At 41.4% G+C, this 18,244-nt stretch overlaps 1 protein-coding gene across 6 annotated transcripts in view; it reads right to left on the bottom strand.

The window, feature by feature from the left end:
* cacnb2a (calcium channel, voltage-dependent, beta 2a) overlaps window positions 1–18,244 on the bottom strand; it is a 71,901-nt gene that overhangs the window by 19,743 nt on the left and 33,914 nt on the right. For 3 of the 6 annotated variants that reach the window (XM_067577669.1, XM_067577667.1, XM_067577670.1), the window contains one exon: window positions 1,624–1,743. In XM_067577669.1, the coding sequence (XP_067433770.1) occupies window positions 1,624–1,743 (120 nt within the window). Of the gene's footprint in view, window positions 1–1,623; window positions 1,744–4,684; window positions 4,818–16,341; window positions 16,682–18,244 lie in introns of those variants that run through there. The other 3 variants (XM_067577671.1, XM_067577672.1, XM_067577668.1) reach the window with 3 other exon arrangements.

The following is an 18,244-nucleotide window of genomic DNA, read 5'->3' as shown; positions in this document are numbered from 1 at the left end:
TATTTTTTACCACTCATCTGTCATGTAAAATGCCAGCGGGGGTAATCTACGCCAGGTTATCTGTAAAGCCAACTTATCTTTTTAATTAGTGAGCCAGAGAGGGTGACTCTGGAAAATAACAACACAGATCTGCTGGAATGATCTGTCTTTGCCAGCTATGAGCTACACGGCGACACGGCGCAGGAGGAAAATGTCTGCTCAAACGGATGGATAGCCAAAAGCTTACAGCTTACAGCTAATGAGGGAGCTAGCTGTTATAGACACTAAACACCCTGTCAAAGACAATAAACCAATTTTTCAGACACTTGCTTGAATTAATATGCAAAAATAGAACAACCATGAACAACCAATGAGCTGTAAAGCAGGGCGAGAACAGAATGTGCACAGAAGATAGCAGAATTATTTCACAGATCAAAGACATAAATCTTAACAGCGCCAGTGACTGGAGTGATTTTGTGGAAGGGAGCTCTGATTGCAATTCCTGTCGCGCAAAGGCAAGCCTGCTCTGCCGTGTGTGTGTTTGTTTATATGCTGCTAATTGTGGCCTAGAACAGAGCAGAGCAGGCGAGGCTTGGCTCTGATAAACAGTGACACTGAGCCCTCCGAGGCCCCTAACCTCTCACATCAGCGGCCCCTAACAGCCCTTTTCTTCCTGTGAGAAACCAGCTAAAAATCGCCTCTAATATCCTGCTTCTCTCATAGTCACCTAGTTTGTAATGCAGCATTGTCGGCTAATCTTACCCCAGCATGAATAAAACATGATTTAACATGATTATTTTAAAAGTCTGAGAGAGAGAAGTTAGGGAAGGAAAAAAGAAGAAAAGTTACACCAACTTTGTGCAGAATCCAGACCTGAAGATCATTTGCTCTCCAGGTACTGTCAGGTAGCTAATTTATGTGTCTTTTTAAAGAGTAAAAAACATGTAGCCCAATGAGAAAGAGCCTAAAATGAGCAGAAGCACCACTTTATCCGCTTTCAGTAGCAAAGCAGTTAATGAAGTTATAATTTTAATAATTATAATTTTTGTAATGCCTGCTGTTACTTAATTAAAGAGTTTCTGAATCAGGTTTGCACTTCTGTACTTGTGAGGATCCTCACTGACAAAATACATCCTGTAGCTCCTTACTGTGACATTAATCTAAACATTGTGAATCTTAAAACCACATCTTAAAAAGAGTAACTCCAACAATTTAGTGTCGCACTTCCATAAAGTTTTCATCAAACCCTCCCTGTCTGGTAAAAAGCGTCCTCAAAGCTCCATGCACTTCAGTTTGTAACAGAGGCTTTCTGTTATAAAGTTGAGGTCTCCAGGCCTATGCTCAAGAAAATATCCCCTGATGACATCATCAGAGGTTATTTTTTTTCAGACTTGACAAAGAGCCAGAGCCACACAGGCTGACAGTACTCCCCTTGACTAGTAGAGTTCCCCTTTAACCCTACAACATCCGTTTCTACAAATCAAACTGGTCGTCACAAAGCTAGAGGTACAAAAGCAAGCAAACACGCAGGTTGTGCCCCCCCCCCCCCAATTCAAAACATACTGGCCTCTTCCGGAGCCCATGTTTCTGAAAGGAGGGACTGAACAGACTGAGCTCAGACCTGTCAGGTGTAGGATACTGTACCTTGGCCTTGTCGAGCTGTGCCTGAGCCTGTCGCTCTGCCTCTCTGCGCACTGCCTCCTTATCCTCCTCCAGGGACACATCGGAGTCTGATGGACGGCTGGTGTAGGAGTCGGCCGAACCCTGTGGAGACGCAAACATCAACACCTCAGTGACACACAACACTGAAAATGACCCCATTTTGGAGTCACACTTTAAAGCATGACAGGTGTCATCAGCTGAGAAGCATCTCGAGAACACTTGACAACCTGATTTGCTTTGCATTGCTCTTGCTCTTCAAAGAAATGTTCAGCATCGGAGTTGAGTGTCTGACATGCAACTTACAGATGTTTCAACACGTGATCATCAAAGAAATCTCAGGCATCAGGACCATCAATCACTGAAACAACTTGAGGAAATCACAAGAGCTATTTGGATCTGCGGCAAAATCACGGACGCTTCCTCTTTTCCCGAGAAAAGATGCCAAAGGACACAAACTGTCTTTCATGTAGTCACATAACCAGCAGCTCTTCTTCTATCCTTAGCTTTCTCTCAGCTGCTCGCCTGCAGATTTGTTGTGATCCGTCTGTGACAAACACTGGGGGAAACGTTGAGGAACACCAGGTCCCAGTGTGTCTCCGTGTGATATGTGGCTGAGACAGATATACTCATAAACAACAAAACTCAAAAATACCAGCAGTCACACTATCTCACACGCACTCCTGAGTGCAGTGCAGTGGTACACAACACCATGTACACACTTCCATCACATATCTTATATTACGTGAAAACAGATCATAAATAATTGCTGAAGTAGATTAAGTCATGCTTGTATGCTATTGCAATATAGATCAGGTTTTGAGGCTGATTGTGTAAACTGTGTAACAGCTGGATGGGATGCAATACCTTTCATTTAGGGCTGGGAAATATATTGATATTATATCGATATCGTGATATGAAACTATATATCGTCTTAGATTTTGGACATCGTACTATCGTGATATGTTATATGTTATAAGTGTTTTCTTTTCCAGGTTTTACAGTAAAGTGATGTAATTTTCTGAACTTATCAGACTGTTCTAGCTGTTCTGTTATTTGCCTTTTCACACTTAGTCATTATATCCACATTATTACTGATGATCATTTATCAAAAATCTCATTGTGTAAATATTTTGTGAAAGCACCACTAGTCATCCCGACAATGTTGACGCAATATCGATATCAAGGTATTTGGTCCAGCCCTACTTTCATTTTTAGATTGACTATTTCTACAACAACAAAAAAATGATTGACAAAGACCATAGATGCAACTTAAAAATGCACCCTGCCTCAGAAAACACTTCTTCTTTCAGCTTTCCATCTATGTTTTGTTAATATTGAGCTTGAAATCAATCTAACTTAATAATTTACAGTTTAATATGTTTAAACGTGTGATTTAAAAGTAGTTTAATCACCCAAAATCATCACTTCCACCAGAGTCAAAAGCTGCGTTGGCCGTTACTGCTACTCTGAGCTAGGAGGCTTAATACTAAAGTAAGTAAGTAAAGCTTTATTTATATAGTATAGTATAGTTTTTAAAACACATAGTTACAAAGTGCTTCATCCACACACACAAAACATAAATAAAGTCAAATAAATTACAGAAACAGACCAAACTAAAATGAACCAGGGATGGAGATCTATAAAAAGACTTTCAGTCCCAAGATTCAACAAATCTGATAGATTGAAGAAGACGATTGGAGAAGATGAAGATGATAAATAACCACGGTGTTATTTATTAGTGACAGTGATATATTTCAATTACAGGAGGAATTTATGTTTTTACTCCCTTTCAATTACAGAAAGGGATTAAAATCTAAATCTAGCTTTAGCTAGCTGCGACTCTCTAACCATTCTACATTTGTTTGGCAAATTATTTGTTCAAACACATATCAACAAGTCATTTTGACTAAATATGTAGTTACCGCATTTTGGCTTTGTAGGGCAGCACTGAAATAAATTGAATACTAATGAAAAACATACAAAAATGTGAGAAAAAGTTTTATAATTTAATTGGTGGATGTCTTAATGAGTATTAACATTTGCATATACACTACAGAATAATTTCCCTTTGCCACATACTAGTTTTACTTGTGGCATAAATCAGGATCAGTGATTAAAAGAAGGGATTTTTAACTAAGTGGAGGTAGCTTTATCCTTACCTGCACGCCACTGTGGCCCCCACACAAGGTCTTTCATTCATCTCACTGCACCATTACACTCTGCTGTCTGATTTAAAAATAGCCTCCCTCACTCTGTGCCTGATTAGTATTACCCAGCCATACATACATACAAAGGAGGATCATACGTCTCCCTCCTCTGCACTTACATTACCCGACATATGGATAGAGATGACACGAAATGTTGTTTCCATACATACTACAAGGTTATTCATATTTATGTCCTCCATCTTACATACAATCCTGCTGCCTGTCAATCGCCTCTGTGTCGCTCATCCTCCGTACTTTGTACCTGATATGAATAACTCATTAGAAACCGAGCTCATTAAGTATCCGTGGGCTGCCGTTGTCTGTCACCACATTTATGATTATATTCACTTACAAGTGGCTTCAAAAACATCAACAAGCATCTAAACATGTGTCGTTTCTTTAGGATTCTTTAAACACTGCTCAAGCTTGAGTCGGTTTGAGTATGCAGCACTTCTACATGAGGATATAAATGTCCTAAATCTGCAACTTATTGCAGCTAATTACCCTCAGTTTTAAGAGCTACATTTGGCCTTGAAAAGCGCAGGTGAACACACCTGATCTGCTATGATTATGACATCATGTCACAGCTAATGACGGGGCGTGATCGCCGTCCCAGTGGGTCAGACGGAGGTGATATGGAGCTATGCCCAGAATCTGACAGCCACAATGGATAACAGCCTCTCATCATCACCAGACAATACACACAACCCCCCCCCCCCCCCCCCCCCCCCCCCCTCATGCACTGATGGATGCACTAGACACTTATTGCACAACACATGCACACAAAAAAAACACACCAACTTTCACGACGTAAACACACTGAAAAATCTGCTTACACAGGCATCCGAGCTCTTGACGCGACCTCCCTTGGCTCGTTTCAGCAAGCGGATCCAGGTGGCCTTCATCAGCCACACTGGTCATTCAGTGTCCTGAGCCACTGCCCCCCCTTGCGACTGCTACAACTACACCTAACTGCACTGCTGTGGTCACCTTTGCACCAGCACTGCAGCTACCGTCGCTGCTCTGGCTACAGGTACATTCAACACTGTGGCTACATCGACAGCTGATTCTTGTTACACCTTTGCTGTAACTGCTACCTTCATTTCTGGGTAAATAAATAGAGCTGGGGCTCCTTATTTTGCTGCAGCTCCAGCTAGCTCTGCTGCTATCTGTAGAGCCACAGCTCGCGCTCCTCCTGCTGCTGCTGCTGTTGCCAAAGATGGGGAATCCACAGGAGCTCTCTGCCCCGCGCATAATCTCAGCAGCTCGCTCCCCATCTGCCCCGGTCTCCTTGATGCTCAGACTGCTGATGCAGGTGCTGAGGCTGACTCCTAGTATGAGTCAGGTGGCAGTGATGCTTCTCTCATCCTCTCTCTTCTCTGCTCAAGCTCCAGCCTTCTCCTCCTGTGCCTCCTCCTCCGCTGTAGCCTCCCCTTGCTGCTCCACAAGCAGCAGTTTATCTACACGAGTCCTGCTGTGGCTGCCTTTGACCGACTCTTCTCCTGATGCTAATGAAGCTGCCGCCTCTCAGGTGCCGCTGCCACCCCGACGCAAAGCTCCCTCTTTTTCTCACTCTCTGTGTCTCAGCCTGTCAGTGTATGTCCTGCACACTCCCTCTCACAAGCTCCCCTGTGCCACTTGAGTGACTCTGCCTCTCTATCTCTGTCTCTGCCCACCCCTCCTTCTCCTCCTCCTGTCACTCCCCTCGTTTTTTTTCCTTCAGTTACCCCTCACAGTCAGTCCATCTGCTCAGTGTGGGTCTGCAGCGATCAGTGCATGTTTATGTGTCGGCTGTGCATGCTGTTGTTATTTTTTACATGTAAACACGCATAAATAAATCTTTATCAGAGGGGAAGAGCTTGCTTATTGTATAAAATCCTAAAATCTGAATCCAAATCTGCACATTCGGCTCGCTGCTCAAGCAAAAACGCTTAACGAGCTCCGGTTCCGGGTTCTCCAATTTAAGGATTTTCTACTTTTCTCTGTTTTAATTGATTGTAAATTGATTTTCTTGGATGTAGGACGGTTGATCAGAGAGAACAAGATATTTGAAGATATAATCTTTCGCTCTGGTAGTTCATAATGGGCATTTTTCACTATTTTATAGGCTCAAGCAGGTTAATCAATAATGAGAGTATTACTTAGCTGCAGCCCTACTTAAAGTTATTGCTTAATGTATGGACTGTCTACAACAATGTTACAAAATCATGAGAAATGTTCACAAGTTTCCAATGCCCAAGGTGATGTCTTCAAATTGCTTGTTTTGTCTGAAGTCCAAAACACAAAGGTAATCAATTTACATGAATATAAAACAGCAAATCCTCTAATTTGAGAAGCTGGAACCTGTGAATGTTTGGCATTTTTGCTTGATAAATTACTTATATGATGATGATGACTGTCAGTTGACTAATCAAACGTTCCAGCATAACGTCGCATGACAAACATTTAGCAAGTCAAAACTCCATCGAGCCACAAGTGAAAGTAAAGTCAGGAGAGTGAGTAGGGCTAAAACGATTAGTTGACCCACAGGAATTTACTCAACTAATTTGATAAATCAATGGAGTGTTTGAGTCACTTTTCTTTCAGTTTTGGACTACTAGTCAGACACAACGAGCGACTTGAATACATCGCCTTAGGCTGAAGAACATCGTGATGGACATTTTTCACAATTTATTGACATTTTATAGAAACAAACAATTGTGAAAATATTTGAATAATGTTTTTGCTTGTGTGTGACCTGAAGAAAGACAGAAATAAGAGTTAAATGCATTGTATCTTGTTTAAAACCACCACTCTGGTCTCTGCAGCAGGGATTCAGAGGTGAAAGCTGCTCTAAATCCTCGCCTGTCAGATCAGCGGAGATTCATTACATGTGAGTGGAGAATTGCAAAGCCACACAGGACAAATGAGAATGATTACCGGTGTTAATTAAAAAAAAAAAAAAAAATTCACATCCTAATAAAAGAGCCAGACAAACTGAAAACCCTGCTGCCGAATTATTCCAAATGTTCTTTATTTTTTATTTTTTGCACACTGCTGACGCATGATGCTCCTCTGTGTGACTGATCATGAGGTTGTGTGAGGTCAGAGGAGTCAGAGGTCAACCCGTGGGACCAGCGGTTGAAATACACTCGCTGGTTTATGACCAGCAGTCGCTCCCCAAGGAGCACTAACCGTAGATCAAAGGATGACATGCTAATCAGTAGTGCTTATCATAACCAATCAATGACACGCCTCCATCTGCTCAGGCTCCTTCCAACAAGACACGTATGCTTAAAAATGACACATCTTGCATGAAAGGAAAGGCTGGGATGGAGAGTAATGTGATTTTAGCTCATTAAGACCAATTTGTCTAACGAGGAAGGCAATTACCGGAGGTAGATTATGTTTTGAACACAGAGATGGATGGAAACAGTGGACAAGAGAAAATTACAAAAAGTTGTAGTTTGTTAATATGACAGATCCTGGATACTGTTTGATTCCTGCTTTATGGGAAATCGTGCGAGGGTCACATATGGTTCGATAAGGCGGGTTTGACAAGGGCTGTCACTGGCCTCCAGAGCTCTCCGGGCAGGGCACAGATGCTCTGAACGTGGATCTGTGGAGCCCAGAGAGGAGGCTGGTGGAGCTGTGAAGGCTGCACTCTGACGGCAACACTGACAAAGACTCACAGCGACAGAACGAGCCTCCGGCTGCGTGACATGACCGACCTCTAGACCCGCTGCCACACTGACACTGACAGCACTGTGTCACCCACCCACAGGCCACTAATAATAATCTAACAGCAGTATGATACCGATTTGATCCGTGAGGAGAGGGACTGTTTTTTTGTGCTCACCCAGCAAACTGAGTCACAAATCTTTTAAACTATAGCAGGGATTTGGTGACTTACTCAAAAACGGAGCCCTGGTTGCTTGAGGATGCACATCATGTGACCCCAACGTCCCTCTCTTTCTGTCCCCGTGTTTGCTTTCTTTCTCCACTGTGTACTATTGACAAAGATCCCCAAAAACAATCTTAAAAAATGACATTTCAACAGGTTTATTCATGTTTATTCTTGTCGTTCAAGACACTGCCCTTACTGTTCCACCTGCCATAGATTCTGCAAAACTCTGGGTTACATGGAGACCACAGTATGGTTAAGGTTAGAGAAAATGCTCCATTATGTTCACCAGCTAGTCATTAACATTGTCTGACGTTTGGTGCTGGGCAGGTAGTGTACGGTGGGGTCATAAGAGCTTTTTCACTGAAAACAGCTGACGGCTGCAGCTGGAAATGAGGCTGACGAGAAACCACAACAATGAGCTGAAAGATGCTAAAACGCTCTGTAGAGCGGAACTGCAGAGCGAGTCTTTTTACATAAAATAAGGCTTAATAAGGTTAGGCAACTAAGACACCAGGTTAGAATTAGGGAAAGATTGTTCTCATTGGTTAAACACTTGTCTCTTAAATCTTAATGTCAGTGTGATACGAGACATGATCCCCAGACTCTGGTGTCACAGTTGTACAGATTGTACTCCTGTCCACCACCTTGGCCTCCACACCCTTCACAAGCCCATAGAAACAGGTTTGGGCTGTGAAAGCTATTTTGTCGGTAATTCCAACTTCTGTGTCCATCATGTGACACACACTGGCCCAAAAAGCATTTTTCCCAAACACTATCATTCGAAAAGGAGCTGCTGTAAGATGGCGAATAAATCGTTAAATGAACAGAATTTGATCCATTCAGCCCAATAACATTTGGAAAGTATTTTATCTCATTTATATGAGCAGGAAACCAACCAGAAGTTAGCCAGCTCAGCCAACAGAAGTCTTGGTTCTCTGTGCTGTGGGAAAATGGGAAACATGGCAGACTTTGTTTTGGCTTTATGAGCCACTGAGCAACTTTCATAGGAATTAAATGGCTCAATCTTTATATCCACGACGCTTCACACCACATAAACGACCTCCGTCTTTAGTGCTCAAAATCGTGTTCTGCAGCATTCTGCAATATGAACCCTCTGTCTAGGAGACTGGGCTGCATCTTCACTCGGAGGCAGACTAAAGAAACACAGAATCGAGCAAGAGAGGTGGCCATCTTCATGCATTGGTCAGAGAAAGAGAGATATACGGGGGCAATGATCCTGTGGTCTCTATACCACTCTTATTGATTCATTTAGACAGAGGTCCTTGCTGCAAGACCACCAGTGACCTCTACATGCAGCAGTGGCACAGCGATCATTACGTTAGAACAAATCACTGAGGCTATTACCGGTGAAACAGGAGGCTGTGAGTCAGTCACTGCTGCCTTCAATATCTGACAGAATCACTTACGGTGGATGAAGCAGTTACACCGGGGAATCTCCTCATGATCTGAAAGCTTCTATTTTCATTTTTAGCCACTATAGGAGTTGTTCTCTGAATGTGTCCACCATAAAAAGGGGAAAGCTAATCATGCAGAAAATAAAGGCTGTGCATGTGCACTATAAAGTGCTCTCATGGTCGAGGAAACCTTGCCAAGACTGCTTTTTTCTATGCTCCTGATTCTTTCTCTGTGACTTAATAATTAACTTAAGCTATACTCCCTCTCCAAACAGTTTCCCAAATGTTCTTTTACTATCTTTTATCCCATTTGCACTTCTTTTCACCTTTTTCCATTCATCCTACCCCATCGTGACCAGTTACTCTGCTTCTCTCATCTCATATCTCCCAAGGGATCCCCATGGCTTTCTTGCCTCTATGGTTTTGCTCAAGAAGGGGAGGTGCATCTCTTGCATTTTCCAGGAATCAGCACTTAGTGTTTTACTTGCATTGCGTTGCAAAATTGCACCTGTTCTCTCCAGTGTCAATTCAGTCATACTGGAAGGCACAAACACTTGAAATGAGCACAAATACTGTTTGTCATCGCAGTGAAAGCAGTTTCCTCCAGATGTCTGTTGTGGATAATGTCCATAATTCTGTTTATTCTGTAAATTGTATAATAAAAGGTACACCTTCTAGCTTCTTCTTGCCTCCAAATAATTAAATTTAGACTTTTTTCAGTATCAAAAGCAATCCAGGACTGTATATCAGGGTTACAGTGCCAACTTCCACTGCTGGGAGCTGATGTAGCATAACTTTCCATGATGCAGATTTACTAAAAGGTAAACAAATAAAGAAGAAAAAAATGGGGCTTTAATGGCAAACAGACTGCACGGCCATATTACACCTCCTGTTTATCACCCGACGCATAATAAAAACTGTAGAACCCAAAACTTAACATCATCATCATCTTCATACCAGATAAACACAACGTCCGTGGTTCGATTTTGGCCTTGGATCTTTGTTGCGTCACATATCCTTCTCTCTACTCCTGGATGTTTCCTGTCTCTCTGCACTTTCAGCTATCGGATGAAAGCAAAATAAGCCAAAATGATAAACAGGACTGACTAGCAACACTAGCAATAGATTTTTTGACAGTGCTAAGGTTTAGTGTGACATCCCTGGAACGCTAACTTTATTCATTCATATACAGATACTGTATTTGCCCTGTGTTGAAAACCTTTGAGCATATAGTACAGGCAAACACCCAAACAATTTTGAACTGCATAACACATTGCATGTGCAGTACAGCTTACAAACCAGTGGCCGGCATTTCTAAGTATCATAACTTTCCTTAATCCTAAAAAAAATAATGTGATATCAGGCTAAGACATGTAGAGACTGTCATAAGCCTGTAAATAAAGAGAGTGCAAATCTGCAAAAATAACCCAAAGGCCCAAAAATGCCATAAATAATCCAACAGTTTAGTGTGCAGTTTGCAGACCTAAACACTAAGACGCGACAAATTTCATCTTAAATTTCAGACCTCAAACAAAATGAGCAAAAAACTCCAAAATTCAGACGAGGATGTAGTGAAATTAATGAGGCAGTGTGGTCAGACTGCACAGTATACCCAACATCCCGCATCATGATTGAAGAATGAAGATTGCCGCTCGTGCCAAGTCATGTTCTGTTCTGGCTGACGGGCTGTAGCTGACTGCAGTGGGCTGACAATGGGCTGAGCGAGTGCGCTAGCAGTTTCAGGCTTGGCATGACTCACACTTGGCTGGAACCAAAGCCTCTTTTCCCAGCCATCTGTCCATCACTGCCACTTCACTCAGCGCAAAACAAAGTCAATTAAATCATCGGTCTACAAACAGCGTCTCCTTCTTCAGAAAAAAAACAAAAAACAAGAGACAATGGGAGCAAACATGACAGCCAAGAGTGAGAGATGTGTGAGAGCGCTACAAGAAATGGTTGCTAATATTTAGCACAGTACAGAACAGGGGATTGGATATTAAGTGAGCAAATGTAAATGAAACAGATTGGCAGAGCATCTGTGATAGAGGAAAAGAAAGTGTGTGTGTGTGAGAGAGAGAGAGATAGAAAATGGGGGTGGAGTAATGATCCCTCTGGCGTGGCAAAAGAGGGATTGGCCGCGTGGACGTCAAGGTGACACTGACAGGCCCATGAAAAAAGTGTTTACCCAGCATTCCATGTGCCATGTGCATTAGATAAGTGCATCATCCCATCGATGTGATGGACTCACTGGCTGTCAATCACATGACTGCACCCCAGAGCGTGCCGTGGCTAGCTAGAAACTTAGAAATGAACCACGTGGCAGGAATACACACACCTTTATTACTGTGCATATATAAACCTAAATGTAGATGAAATCACAATACTGAAATTAAATCATTAAAGTAACAAAAAAAGAAAACGGAAGGTCAATGGTAACTTTAAAAGTTCAGGTCAATATCATAACCTCAGCAGCCAACAGTAGCTTAATTAAACCTGCAATAATTGACTTTTTGCAGACTTGAGAGCGTTGGAGTCAAGCTGTAAATGCTACGCTGACATATCACATTTTAAGTTAATATAGTGAACAGTTGCCTCCAGCTGACATGGAGCAAAATTAGCATTCATTTGGAGTCATGTGGAGCTCTTTTCTGAGGGAAATATCTGGTTCTCCAGCTGCTAAATGCTCCACTATTCTCACCAGTTTGTCTGTGTGCCGTTTGGTGTTCAGCAGGTAGCGTACGGTGAGGTTTTTTGCTTAGGACAACTGCCTGATGTGACCGAAAGCAATGCTACGGTACGAGACTGGTGAGAATAAAAAAACCTCTCCAGAAAATGTGTAATTTGATCCATTGTTAATATAAAACATTCATTTTCGTAGCTCTAAACAAATTAGTTAGTAGATTAATAGATTAGCTGATCAACAGAATATTAGCTGGCAACTATTTTCATTATCAAACAATCGTTTTAGTCATTTTTAAGCAAATCGGCCAAATGTCTTTGATGGTTTCAGTGTCTCAAATGTGATGATTTAATGTTTTTCTTTGTCTGATAGGATAGTAAACTGAAAATCTTTAGTTTTGGGGCTGTTATTCGTACAAAATAAGACATTTAAAGACGTAACCTCTGACTCTGGGAAATTAAAACAGGCATTTTTTCTATTTTCTGACATTTTATAGACAAAATGACTAATCGATCAATCAAATAATGAAAATAATCCTTAGTTGCAGCCCTAAATAAACAAATAAACTTGCATTTTGTCACAAATTATTGGTGACTTCAGTCTAAAACTATTGATATCGGTAAACCAACCCTCAAAAAGACACTAATTTAACTTGTCGGATGCTGCTCTGTACTTATCTGTAGCCGTCCTTTAATACATGACTTACAAATGAAGATGCAGCTTTACTGTTTGTATCTCCACTCCACCTCTGCCTCAACGCTGCTGCACCATAAAGGGGAGTGGTGCAATAAAACTCCTGCAACACTGTGGCAAGACAAATGCAGGATGACGGGACCTCTACAACTGCAAATTATGTGCTAATCCTTTGCCACCAGTAAATATTACCTGCAGCCGGCAGCAGCAGCAGTCCCTGGAGCAGCATCGCTCTCATTAACAGTGAATCTCCTCACAGCAAGATCTAGTTTATCTAGCAGCTCGTTCCCTCTGTGGAAACACAGCACCATAATAGGATGATGGCCGATCAAGGGGATACAGTAAGAGAGGCCGGGGGCTGCGCTGCGCTGCTATTTTGTGCTTGCGTCATCAATATTCTGGCAGTTTCCTGGTGTATGAAGCAGGCTGTGGATGATTGATGAGAACTGGCCGAGAGAGCAGAACGAGCTGCTAACCGTCCTCAGCGGAGCAAAACATACCATCCTGCAAATGGGACTGTGCCCGAGTAAAATGATTTTAGCCTCATTTATTTTATTTCATACAGAGATAAACGACATATTCTGGACCCATTCCTGGCTAGATTTACAATTTAGCCAGGAAGGCAATTATGAAAAACATTATGTGGAATTTCTCCAGATTTTTGTCATAAATAAAAGAATGGGGCTTTCTTTTTTCAAGTTAGCCTTTATGGTATAAATTTGTACTCCTACATAAAAATATATCAATGCTATATGTTCTCTGTCTGCCATGAGAATGAATAAATACTCTGACCTTAGTATTAAAGCTCCAAAGCAAGTAAATGGACTTTAGCCCTTACAGAAATATCATGGTAAAGAAGTTACATAACAAAAATAAATCAACACAATGCGGAAAACACAATATCATTTGGTTGCCTTAGAGGCAAACATCTGTAGATGCTGATTACTAGTTTTTGCCAGGTTCTTGTAAAAAAAATAGCTGTTGTGTTCACATGTATTGGTCTGGTTGGGACTTGGTGATCGTCGCTTGCTTTCATGGCGAGGCCAGTCATGTTATTTTGCAACATTAGGTTGTTTAGTTGTTTGTTGAACTTATTATACCGGTGTAAGAGGGATTAATCTCTCGCTGACAATGATACATGATGGTGTGAGACGTTTATTTTAGCAGCACTGTCCTTGCTTTAACTGAGCTAATATCGGTGAATAGATTGATTAATTAATGATGAAAGTCGCAGCTAGCAATCATCTAGCTACTTGTTACTTAATCTCAGGCTTTTTCATATTTTCATGTAACGGCCTTGCACAGGTGTTTTCAATCAGTCTTGCTGATTAGACATCTGCTCAGGTTGATGTTGCTGTGTTGGGATTTGAGGTCAGCAAACCCCATGTACTGACAGGAAAGATAAAGGTCTAATTTATCCCACATCAACCTTGAATCAATGTTTTATTAAGGTTACGTACTTGCTGGAACACAGTACTCAATAGTTATTCTGCAGCTGATGATAGAGCTGAAACAATAAGGCGATCCTCAGAAAGTTAATCGGCAACAATTTGATAATGGATTAAAGGGGACATATCAAGCTTTTTGTGATTTTCTGTTATTTTTATACTGTTATAATGTTGGGTGTCTATGTTAAACATGGTCAAAGGTTCCAAACTTGAGGTGAACGTATGTAAAATGCTCCCTGCAAGTCAAAAGCCTATGAATGCTATGAATGTTTGTTTGCAATGTTACCTCTACTTCCTCCTTGTGATGACGTCAGATTGTTCACACAACAGTTCCATGGGTTGTTCACGTTGTCCACTCGCATATTTCAGATCGGATTTGGGTTTGAACATGTGCACTTGAATTTGAGAAGTTTCCATTTTGAGTAAAGAACAAGAAAAAGAAGCAAAATCCTACTACTACTGTTTGTTTACGAAGCCTCCAGAGCTGCTGGAAATCTGCAGAGACACAGCCCAACAGAGTGGGTTCATCAGGAGAGAGGGCCTTAAAGAGACAGGAGCCAAAACAGCCTGTTTCAGACAGAGGCTGAACTGAGGGGCTGCATAAAGAGCCACTATAAGATAAATAAGGGGTTTTTTGAGCCCACAAATCATGCAAAGATATTCCAGTAGAGCCACGGAATATAAATATAAGACCTGGAAATGTGCATGATACGTCCTCTTTAAATCATTCTCAAGTCAAAAATGTCTTTGCTGTTTCTTCAGGGTCAACTTTTGCTGCTTTTCTATGTTTTATTACATTGTAAATTGAATATCTATTGGTTTTGGACATTTGAAGATGTCATCTTTTTGCTATTTTGCGACAGTATATACACCAAGTGAACATCAACATCAAGAAAATAATCGGCTGATTAATCTGTGGTTGCAGCCCTGGTAGATAATATATTTACTGTACATGTTAAACATAGTGCTGTACTTTGTTATGTTGTCCCAGCTATCATGTCTGACCTGTGTGTTGTCCTCTGAACCTACAAACACCACCTCATAATCAGTTAACTCAACTTTTCACAGCTCTCAAAACTCACACACAGTGACACCTTAACACACACACACAGAAGAGATGCTGTATGTGTTGCTTGACAAGCTGAACAGAGCCAAGTGGATGCGACTCCTTATATAATCAAACAAGTGTGTGTGATTGTGTCCGTGTAGGTGTGAGTAATTGGTTTTCTAGGAACTTATTGAACAGCAACCATGTATAGATTGAGAAGAGAGCAGCTTGTCGGGTGTTTTTTCATAAACCCGCAACTAGAAATCAACCACAAAGATAGACAACAGTATCTGCTGCACAGAAGCTGTCAGTTTTCTCCATTTCATTTCCCCTCAAGTATCTTTTAGGTTGTATCTTATTCCACGCTGTTGAACAGTATCATGCAATTTACAGTATATTGTGTATCATCTTGTTCCAACTACTCATGAAAGCTATTATATTCTATGTGTCTTGTGCATCATTTTATACACATTTCCATAAAGTTACTCCAACATATTTATTGTTTTTGAAAACTTTGGCATGTCTATTAGTATTTAAAATACACTTGTGTGGGTTTGCATAATGTTTGCTGGGACGGTGGGGGGTGTAGACTATTGTTGCCAAACTTGCTTTTTAAGGCTGATTAGACATTAATGCAAGGGTGCGGCTCAAGACAATCACTGATTAGATTAATGTCACTGGAAAATATCTGGACTAAAGTTTTTCAATACCATATCACTTACACACAGACACACACAAGCAGAACAGGAAATGTTTGAGATGCTAACAAGAAACTTCCATTTACGCTCATGTTGTTTAAATTCTGCACTAAAGTTATACAAAAAGGAAGTCAAAACTCAGAAATAAACAAACTACGGAGATCTTGGGTTATTTGCAGTTGGGCCAAGTTTTGAGTTCTCTACCGGTCTCTGCACATAAAGGACCAAGCTCATCCTGGCTGTTTATTTTCATTCCCTCACTTTGCTTGTTAACCACTGTCTCAGTTCCCCACTTTAAGTTAGTAGCAGTCGAGCAGCAGCGCTCGCCAATCCAAGACAAGATGCTGGATTTACGTCTTGAAGCTGCACACCGCTAGACCGACACGGTGTGCATCTTGAGCAAGACTCTCACTAACTTTCAGGAAAAGCGACAAGGGAGAAAAATAGGAAGTGTGTGATTACGCCCCTTTAAATCTGCACTAATAACCTCCATTCTCCTGGAGTCCAAGCCCTTCCTCTTTGTTCAGTGGATAGAGAGAAGAAGAGTGAGAAGTGCCGCCGAGTTAGGCTCAGAAAAGTGTGAAAAAGGTACAGTTTGAGTAGCAGAAAGTATGTTCAAACTCACCAAATCTGACTCCTCACTGCCGGAGTGATACATTTCTGCCCTACCCGACTCTGTGCTGTACAGCCCGGCTGGGAGAAAATCTCCTCAGCTGCTGCCCATCTCCTCTCGGAGCACAGGAACTCCTACCAGCCTAGCCGGACTGCTTCGCTCCTACAAATCCCCTTGTCCCAGCTCCAGACAAGAGCTCCTTTGCCTCTGTAGCCCGAGCAGAGAAAGTTGGAGCCGGAGGAGAGAAGTTAGTTCCTCTCAGCCCTTCTTTGGCCTACTTTAGTTCCTGGGAGGCAGAGAAAAGACGAGTGTCTTTCCCACGCTGGGAGAACACTCCTTCAGAACGCCGCAACCGTCCTCCAGCCCCAAAAACAAGCCCCCCTGCCCCCTGCCCCTCTCCCCTCCCACACACACACACATATACACTCTCTCTGCTTCACACACACACACACACACACACACACACACACACACACAGCTAGTTAGGAAGTAAGATCTCTGGCCAACAGGGCCGGCCTGAAAATTCCAGAAAGCACCAAAAGCAGCTGCAGAAGCTTTTTATGTCTGTGTGCGAGTGTGTGATCTGGGGAGTTTACATGTGCTCCGCTTTGCCTTAAAAGAGGAGAGGAAGGCTAAAGGTTTTGAACTCACTGTATAGTCTCAACACATGTTGCTGAGACCAAAACGTCAGGAAGTAATTATCTTCACTACATCGACGAAATGCTATATTAGCTTTCATGATCAGCGAGACAAAAAGGCATCGAAACTTTCCGTTTATTCACTTACTTACAACTTCATATTAAAAACAAGACAAAAGTAAATTACTCAGTAGGATAAAAACACAGTATAAACTCCTACTTACATTGATAAGACAAGATAAGACAAGATAAGATAAGATAAGATAAGATAAGATACGACAAGATAAGATAAGATTAGATAAGATAAGATAAGATAAGATAGGAGAAATTTGTCTGTTGTCGTAGCAGCACACAGCCTCTCCATATACACACAATCTATATCTATAAAATTAATGTCATATAAAAGTTGGTAAAGTATTAGCAGTCACAGCTCCAGTTTAATGCTAGTGGTATGTTTTTGGACTGAGTTGTCTAAATAACTGTAGTATTTACTGTAAAAACATTTCAAAGACACTCATCGTAGATCCATCTCTTCATGATCGGACATCAGAGACACTGAAGCTGTGATGTGTGCTTTGTAATCACACCACCTGTGTAGGCTGAGATGTTAAATATGCTATTAAAATATGAGTGAAAATGCGAGTTGAGAAACTGCCACAGCTTAGTCATGAGGTCACAAAACGAAACAATAACTGATTTAAATGTTCCTGTAATAAAGCAGGAGAGACGTCAGAGGAATGCAGCTATGTCACTGGAAAAACAAACTTGGGCGCACTTTATATCTAACCTGTAACACCATATAACTATAAAACTACAAGCTCTGAGCTTTATTTGACATCCTGGTAAAGCCCAGATTTGTATTTTTTTTCAGTGGGGAGAAAATGTTTTCTGGGCAGCCCAGCCTAAATCCTAGATTATATTGTGTTTGATCAGGGTTAACCCCTTTCTGAGGATTATCATCCAGAGCGTGTGCTCAGCACGTGACAAACTGTAGCATAGTTATCCTCATCTCAATAGGACAATGGTTGCAAGGCCTACTGCGTCAGTTTGTAGAAAAAAAATCTCCTGTTTTGAGATTTCAGCTGTTATATATAACATAACGTTTTTTTGTATGAAGTGTGCTACATAAATTAAGTTTTATTATTAATAATAAGCTTACTCACTTTCTTGCAAATAGTTCAATATCTGTATATATCTCATATCTGTATGTTAAATATGAAGCTACAGCCGGTTAGCTTAGCTTAGCACAAAGACTGGAAACTGGGGGAAACAGCTAG

The sequence above is a fragment of the Thunnus thynnus genome, chromosome 21 (assembly GCF_963924715.1).
Source record: "Thunnus thynnus chromosome 21, fThuThy2.1, whole genome shotgun sequence".
Taxonomy (NCBI): Eukaryota; Metazoa; Chordata; class Actinopteri; order Scombriformes; family Scombridae; genus Thunnus; species Thunnus thynnus.
The sequence above is the reverse complement of the archived record's forward strand: the minus strand, read 5'-3'. Positions and strand labels throughout refer to the sequence as shown.